General features: G+C 51.2%; 1 protein-coding gene across 1 annotated transcript; it reads right to left on the bottom strand.

Annotated features, from left to right (window-relative positions):
- Positions 1-3814: 3814 nt before the first annotated feature.
- LOC122475268 (protocadherin-23-like) lies at positions 3815-6617 on the bottom strand. The gene has a single exon (XM_043567069.1). It carries the CDS (start codon positions 6614-6616, stop codon positions 4529-4531), a length of 2088 nt encoding a protein of 695 aa, XP_043423004.1. The 5' UTR covers position 6617; the 3' UTR covers positions 3815-4528.
- Positions 6618-8779: the final 2162 nt, after the last annotated feature.

The following is an 8779-nucleotide window of genomic DNA, read 5'->3' as shown; positions in this document are numbered from 1 at the left end:
GACGAATGGATAAAGAAGATGTGGTACATATATACAATGGAGTATTACTCGGCAATCCAAAAGAATGAAATCTTGCCATTTGCAACTACGTGGATGGAACTGGAAGGTATTATGCTAAGTGAAATTAGTCAGAGAAAGACAAAAATCATACGACTTCACTCATATGAGGACTGTAAGAGACAAAACAGATGAACATAAGGGAAGAGAAACAAAAATAATATAAAAACAAGGAGGGGGACAAAACAGAAGAGACTCATAAACATGAAGAACAACTGAGGGTTGCTGGAGCGGTTGTGGGAGGGGGGATGGGCTAAATGGGTAAGGGGCACTAAGGAATCCACTCCTGAAATCATTGTTGCACTCTATGCTAACTAATTTGGATGTAAACTTTAAAAAATAAAAAATAAAATAAAAATAAATTAAAAAAAAAACACGGCTGCCTTTTGAGAGACAGGATTTAGTACAATGCTGAGGGCAAGTCAGAACAGGGGGCTACGGAATGCTCAGCATGAGGAAGGGGCATCCGTCCTTCCTTCCAGAGGACTGGCAGTGGAGGGAAGGAGACAGCACCCCACTGGGCGCTCCGTTAGCACAGGGACCCTGCCCGGTTGGGTCACTGGAACATCCTCAGCACTAAGACCAGTTCCTGGCATGTAAGAGGTACTCAATAAATATTTGTTTGTGGAATGCTGTGCTTATTCAATGAATGCTGCTGTTTGATTAAACAAATGAATTAGTGAATGAACACAGTAATGATATTCGAGGAAGCCTGAGACAACAGTCTTCACTTCTGTGAGTCAGGTATAAATGCCGGACCTAAAGGCTGGGAGCACAGCTCACCTCACTGTGCTTGGCATGGAGTGGAAAGTGGGGGATCTTGCCTGGCGTTTGCAGTTAGTCTTTTTGACGGTAATCTGAGGGAAAAGAGAATCTTTTGGGCCAGACACTGAGTTTGGGGAGGAAACCCTTGAGTGTCTGCAGAGTAGAAATCTCTCTCTGCCTTAACCATAAAGAGATACTGAAAGGAGCTCTTGGGAGGCGGGTTGTTAAGAAGGACACGTAGAGGACAGTGGAGAGTAAGGAATGAGGAATCCAGGCAAGTGCCTGCGAGGTTGTGAAAACCCTTTGGGAACAGAGGTCACCTATCTCAGGCTGCTACAGGTTCTTGTACTCTGTGTTAAATCCCTTTGTCATGTCCACGCTTAAAGTCTTTGTAAAGTTCCGATCTGGGTATGAGACCATAAAAGGATTCAGGCTACATGGGGGACAGGAGGATGGTCAGCGCTGTGGTCGCAGCAGGAGCAGTAATAAGAGTGGAAGAACCACAAGGATCCGTGATATGGGGTGACCTCCAAAGACACCCTGAAGGTTCAAGGATTTGTTTCCTTAGATGACACGGTATTATTCCCTTACAGGGAATATAGGAAAGAACTTTTTTTTTTTTCCTGTTGCTTCCATTTTGTTTTTGCTTGATTCTGACAAAGGAGAATTGAGCAGCTATTCAGTCTAAAGGGAGAAAACTGATGGAGAGCAACAGAAAGAAGGCAGGGTTGTAAGAACTGGTATAATGGAATTAAAGCCCTGTGGGAAAGAGGCCATGAGACCCAAAGTGTGGCTGGGAAGGTTCCTTTTTATAAAGTGATATACAGAAAGATTGAAGGGCACGGGGGGGCTCAGCTGGTTAAGTGTCCAACTCTTGGTTTCAGCTCAGGTCATGATTTCATGGTTCGTGAGTTTCAACCCAGCATCAGGCTCCATGCTGCCAATGTGTCTGGATTCTCTCTCTCCCTCTCTCTCTGCCCTCTCCCCGCTCGCATACAACTCACATGCGTGCTCCCTCTCTCTCACTCTCAAAATAAACAAATAAACTTAAAAAACAACAAAAGATCTAGAGTAAAGATATAAAACAGATGGAAGACACCTTGGGGGGCCCACCTCGAAGGCAGGGGACAGAGACAGCAGGGGCTTCCAGAACACAGGACGCTCTCACAGCTGCTGGAGAAAGGCCACCAGAGAACCCAGGGAGTAAGACGGTTTCTGCAATGTTGAGGGGCTACATCACTGGAATTTCCAGAAATTCTAATTAGCACGATTTAATGCTATTTACAGCAATATTGGGCAAACAGGAAAGGTTTTTTTTTTTTTTTTTTTTTGCAATTGGAGATGCAGTCCTACACTTGAGCCAAGTTCAGCTCACCTAATAGATCTGAATCATAATAATGGGATAAACACACCTCACGGCAGAATCATCTCACAATTTTAGAAAAGACAGGTTTTAATCAAAGGAATCGCAATTAATCCACCCTGCTTATTTTCCTTCAAATGCAGCCAAGTTGTACTGTTTCATACCAAGATCCTCAAGGTCTTCCAGATGGAAGAAATCTTAGAAATCATCAAGTCCAACCTCTCACTTATTATGACTTCATTTTTAGAAATCCATGGCGGAAAGGATCAGTGCACGCTGGTATCCATGTACTCCTTTACATTCGTCAGCCTCCTTTGGGGTACACCTGAGGCCACATAGCTGAGTTCTGGCCAATGGAACACTGGTGGACGGGATCTAAGTCACTCACTCCCAGGCCCGGCCCTACCCTGGATGGAGGAAGACCAGCCAACTTGCATTGTATCAAAATTTGCTTGACAAGTAGATAAACTTTCACTGTGGTCCTCACTGACATTTGTGGATTTGTCTGTTTCAACAGCAAGCATTAATTGATTCTCAAGCCTTCTTTGAATAACCTAGCAACTCAGAGAACTGCCAATCATGCTAGGGAAAGAAATGGAGATTATTATCGCCCACAGATCCAAAGGATTAAAAAAATAGAAGCAGTCATGAAATTCATTTTTATAATATAGTAGCATCCTGGTTATCTAAAGGTTATTATTTGAGACACAACCTACAAAAGTTAAGGCCCTACTCCCCTGAGAACCAGGAAATAAACAATAGAGATCTTAAAATAACCCAGCCTGAGAACTAAATAAAGCTTTAGAGGTTCACTCACCAGTCAGCCTTCTAGGCTGTATGTATTTATTCAAGTTATCTTGGAGTAAATAAATCAATCTTAGAAATCTGGTTTATCTCACATCAGATAAGAAATTGGATATTGGTCTGTTTCTGCTTTCTTTGTTTTGTTTTTTGAGATTCCACATATAAATGAAATCATATGGTATCTTGCTCTGTCTGACTTATTTCACTTAGCATAATACCTTCTAGGTTCTCCCATGTAGTCACAAAGGTCAAGATCTCATTCTTTTTATGGCTGAATAATATTCCACTGTGTGTGTGTGTGTGTGCGTGTGTGCGTGTGCATGTGTGTAACACATCCTCTTTATCCATTCATCTATTGATGGATACTTAGGTTGCTTCCATATCTTGGCTATTATAAATAATGCTGCAATAAACATAGGGGTACATATATCTTTTCTATTTAGGGTTTTCATTTTCTTTACCCGGTACTGGATCATATGTTAATTCTATTTTTACTTTTTTGAGGAACCTCTATACAGTGTTCACATTGGGTGCACCTATTTAAATTCCCACCCAGAGGGGAGGTGGATGGGGAGATGGGCAAAATGGGTGAAAGGGAATGGGAATACAGGCTTCTAACTACGGAGTGTAGGCGTCCTGGGGATAAAAGGTACCACATAGGGAATATCGTCAATGGTTTTGTAATAGTGTTGTAGAGCGTCAGATGGTGGCTACACTTGTGAACATAGCATAATGTATACAGTTTGTCAAATCACTTGTTGTTCACCTGAAACTAGTGTAACGTGTGTCAACTATACTTCAATAAGAAAGAAGTGAAGAGGGAAGGGAAGGGAAGGGAAGGGAAGGGAAGGGAAGGGAAGGGAAGGGAAGGGAAGGGAAGGGAAAAGGAAATTTGAAGCAATAAAGATGGTGCTAGAAGGGGCCAAATCACAACATTCTGAAGGTAAAGGAGAGATCAGAATCTCCAAAAAGCAAGGTATAGAGCCCCTATTTTATAACTGTGCCCCACTACTTCTCAGAGTTCTGAAGGAACTCAACTCACAGCTGATTTTTTTTTAAAAAATGACTTACTGTCCTCAACTAGCCTTTGTAAGCCTCTAAACGAAGGTAGGAAAACGTGTAAGAAAACTCTGGAAATGGTTACTCAATCAGTTTCAATGTCTAAGGGTAGGCACTGTATTTGAAAAGAAAAATTTTTTTGAGGAACCCTTTATTTCCCTAAGATGCCACACAGTGATGCTCGAAAATATGAGACACTGCCATTTGCATACTGTTTGGGAGTGAGTGGTTCCTCCCAAATCCATGTGGGAGCACATATCCTGCACAAAGGAAACTGGGATTCTTTAAGCAAAATCAGGATCCAAATATGTGAAGTAGAAAGGACCTTAGAGATCATACAGTGCAAGCCCCTGACAGCAAAGTTAGGTGCCCAGAAGGTGCCATTCATCTCTCTGTAGAGGAAGAACTGGAGTTCATGCCCCCTTGCTTTGGAGCCAGGATACAACCACCTACGTCACAATGTTCCTTCCCTGGATAGACTTAATCTTGACCTCCCTTCCCAGGCCTTCCTGGAATCCAGAGGTTGATCCAGAAGCATGACGCACTCACCTGCAAAAAGCAGTATCCAACTGGGGCATGCTCCGCAAGGGTGACGTTGTACACCTGCCTCCTGAAGATGGGCTCGTTGTCATTCACATCGTCCACGGTGATGCTCACCAGGCAGGTGGCAGAGAGTGGGGGTTCTCCGAGGTCCTGGGCTACCACTCTCAACTCTACTGCCTCCTGGACCTCTCGGTCCAGACTCCGGATGGTGCTGATCACGCCGCTTTCGGGATCAATAGTGAAGGACGGTCCGCACTCCGCTGCAGGCCACACACCTTCCGGGTTGCAGTGAACGGGAAGATGGACCAGTGCGTAGCGCAGCCGGGCGTGGTCGGTGCCAGCCTCGTCCGCATCGGAGGCGCTGACCCACACCACCGCCGTGCCGGGGGCCGCGGCCTCTGACACCGAGGCCAGGTAATGCTCCCGGCTGAAAAGAGGCGGCTGGTCGTTGAGGTCGGCGACCCGGAGCAGCAGCGTTTCCTCGGTGCTCAGCGGCGGGGAGCCCGCATCCGTGGCCACCAGTCGCAAATCATACAGGTCGCGGCTCTCACGGTCCAGGGGCCCCTCGACGCAAAGGAAAAATACCCCCGGGGAGCCACCAGAGCGCAGCGCGAAGGCTCCATCTCCGCCCTCCAAGGACAACGAGATGCTTCCGCTTCCGAAGCCCACGCCGGGTTCCCCGATGGCCTCCTCTTCCTGCTCGGGATCCCCGTCCGCGTCGGACACGGAGACTCGAGCCACGTAGTCGCCGAGGGCCGCGCCCTCGGAAACGCGCGCCGCCCCACCCTCGGTAAGGAAGAGCAGGTGAATGGCGGGCGGGTTGTCATTCACGTCCAGCACCGCGATGGACACGCGCACAGTGGCAACCTCGGGCTCGGCCCCTCCGTCGCGGGCCTCTACCACCAGCTGGTGCCAGGCCTGTGCCTCGCGGTCCAGCGGCCTCTGCACCCGCACCACGCCGCTCAGCTCCTCCACGGCGAAGTAGGCCGCATCGCCCAGTGGCCCGAGCGCCTGCCGGGCGCGGATGCTGTAGTACACGTGGCCATTGGGCCCCAGGTCACGGTCGGTGGCGCGAACGCGACAGACCTCGGCTCCCGGCCGAGCGTCCTCCCGCACGGCGGCGCGGTACTCGCTCTGCTCGAAGACCGGGGGGTTGTCGTTCTCATCCAGCACGCGCAGCTCCACACGCAGGTGGCCGGTGCGCCGCGGGCGGCCGCCGTCCCATGCCTCGATCTGCAACTCGTGCGCAGCCACCGCCTCCCGGTCCAAACGCCGCAGCAGCACCAGGTCCAGGGGCTCCAGGGGCGACGACGACGGTGGCGACGGCGGTGACCCGGGAGTTCCGTAGCGCAACTGGAAGAACGGTCCCGCGGGGTCCTCGGGAAGGGCGGACGGTTGCACCAAGGTGTAGCCCTGAGTGCTGAACAGGCCGGCGTCCGGGTCGTGGGCACCTGGCAGGCGGAAGGCGGTACCTGGAGGGCTGAGCTCGGAAACGTCGAGTTGCAGGGAGTCGCGGGGAAAGCTGGGGGAGTGATCGTTCACGTCGTTGACCAGGATTTCCACCTGCACCACGGCTCCCAGCAGCGTGGCGGCCACAAAGCTGTAGTGGTCCCGCTGCTCGCGGTCCAGGCACCGCGCCGTGCGGATGATGCCGGTGTCCGGATGCACGTGGAAGTCGTCCAACAGTGGTGAGTCATCGGAATCCTCGGATAGAAAGAAGCCGCCCGCCTCCTGCTGCTGTGCAGCGGGCAGCCCGGCGCGGATGTCTCCTACTAGAGTGTCCGGAGGAAGTCCTTCGTCCACAGAAAGGCTGAGGTTGAACACCTGGGCAGATGAGCCCGAAGCCGCCCAGAGCCACGCGTGCAAGAAGAGCCCGAGCAGGAAGCGCTGAGCCCCCGTGGCGCCGCCGCCGCCGCCCGGCAGCCCGCGGGGCGACCCTCTCCTCCCTGGCATCAGAAGGCGCCTCGTGGCCGGAGCCCCCCGCTGCCGGTGCCCTTTGCCCATCCTCCTCCCAGAAGGGCTCATTTCTCCGCCAGCTCCTGGGGAAGGCTCCCGGGTAACTGCCAGCTTGTGGAGGGCTGGCAGAAAAATCCAGGAGCCTCTTCAGTGTCTGGGCGAAAGAAAAAAGAAAAAAAAAAAAAAAAAAGACTTTGTTTGGCAAACCAACAGACCCAGGAGTTCCCGAGGTTCAGGCTGCAACTGGTGAAAACGTCCTCCGCCTGCCGCTCACGCAGACAGGGAAGCGCTAGCTGCCTCTGCCGCTGCAGCCACCTCCTCAGCCCCTGGATTGCTTTCAATGAGTCTCATCTCTTTTTCTCTCTCCTTTTATTCCTTTTACATCTGTTCCTTGTTCTGCTTGGCTTGTTGTTTCCCCCTGGTAAAGTCAGGTGCATTATTTCCCTTGCCAAAAAGGATGAAATTATTTAAAGCGCACACACAGAAGGAGAGGATGGGGGTCGGCCCGGAGAAGGGGGTGGAGTAAGGGCGGGGAGGCCGAGGGCGGGCGCGCAGCCCGAGCGAAGGAGGAAAGGAGGGAGGGGGAGGCGGCCCTGGCTGCGGCCGTGTCGGCGGCTCCGGGGGTGGCCTCTCCCCGCGGCGTCTCGGGGCGCCCAGGACCGCCCGGCTCCAGCTCCCACCCAGCCCCCGCCGCCCCCCCTCCCTTCTCCTCCCCGCCTGTGACGCGGCGCACACGAGGGCAAACTCCAACCTGCGAGTCGCCGCTCTGCAGCAGGGCGCGTTCTCGCCGGGGCCAGGGACCGAAGAGAGAGGAGCGAAGGAGGAAGGACGTGGAAATTCGGACCGGGAGGCGGGCGGGGGTCGCGCAGGCCGGCCGGCTGCCCCGGCTCTGCGTGCGAAGTGGCGATGGGTGGGGGGCGGCGAGAGGAGCAGCCCCTCCACGCCCTCCTCCCTCCATCCCCTGGACGGTTCCTTCGGCAGGCCTGACGCTTGGCTCAGGCTGAGCAGAGGGTGGGGGTTAGAATCACTTTGGGGAGCCAAACTTGTGTTCTCCATTTGGCGAGAGGGGCTCGTCCCCAGCGGAAGGACAGATGGAGTCAAAGGCCGACGCGCAGCTGGGGCCAGGATGACTGTAAAGGGGGGGGGGGGGGGGGGTGAAGGCGGAACTTGGAAAAACCTTCGCGAAACCCCGAGAAATCTGTGGCACACATGGCGCAAAGCACGCTTTATTATGCCGCGCTACTACTCAGCGACGCGCGAGCGTCTTGTCACTCCCCTCTGCCACCAAGAATGACAATAGATTCGGCTTGTGAACACTTTTTTATGCATTCAGCGCCATCACAACACTTCCAGGATGTTTTAGGATGCTGATTTATGGGCAGAAAGATGGGGTAGCTCAGGCCAGACCACCTTCCAGCACTTCACCATCGCCTCTGAGCAAGGAAGTTTGCAGCCAGGGCCACTGTTGACAACACTTCAAACTAGCTTCCGTCTGAGTGCAAGAAAAATGCCAATAAATCGCCAGTCGCAGGTTTCGCTGCAATTATCCGTAATGATAGGTAGAAATTGATAAATGGCCTCTAATAAAGAATGCCTGAGGAAGGACTCTCTGCCTTCTTGAGAATGGCTGGTCGTATTTAGCAAATGGTTTCTGCAATTTTGCATTTAAGCCGAAGGGAAGAATTAATTTCCTAGTTACCGTTACTCTCCTTTAAGGAGAACCAAGAGCTCTGCGTGGTGGTTCCTGCCAGCAACAGTAAAATGCCTTTTTAATATACGATGGAGTTATATATAACTGCTAATCTACACCATTATCACTACCTCTGACAAAATAATAATAAAACTATTTTATAGCAGATATGTTGCATGTAAATGGAGACATCATTAAAATAAATCCAGCTGCCTTTCACCAGTGAAGTCCCCTTACCAGTAAGGAGAATGGTTATGAGCCTTTAGTTTTCTTTCACCTCAACCTTTGCGATCTTGAACTGGTTCCTCGGCCTCCACTCTTACCCCCCATAAGTAACTCTCAGCCATGCCTCTGGATTGTTTTTTTTGTTTTGCTTTGTTTGTTTACAGGTTTTTTTTTTAATGTTTATTTTTGAGAGACAGAGAGAAGGAGGGAGGGACAGAGAGAGAGGAGAGAGAATCCCCGCAGGCTTCACCCCCACAGGCTTCACGCTGTCGGTGCAGAGCCCAATAAAGAGCTGGAACTTTCCAACTGTGAGGCCA

Source organism: Prionailurus bengalensis, chromosome B1 (genome assembly GCF_016509475.1).
Source record: "Prionailurus bengalensis isolate Pbe53 chromosome B1, Fcat_Pben_1.1_paternal_pri, whole genome shotgun sequence".
Classification (NCBI taxonomy): domain Eukaryota; kingdom Metazoa; phylum Chordata; class Mammalia; order Carnivora; family Felidae; genus Prionailurus; species Prionailurus bengalensis.
This window is presented reverse-complemented; position numbering and strand designations above follow the sequence as displayed.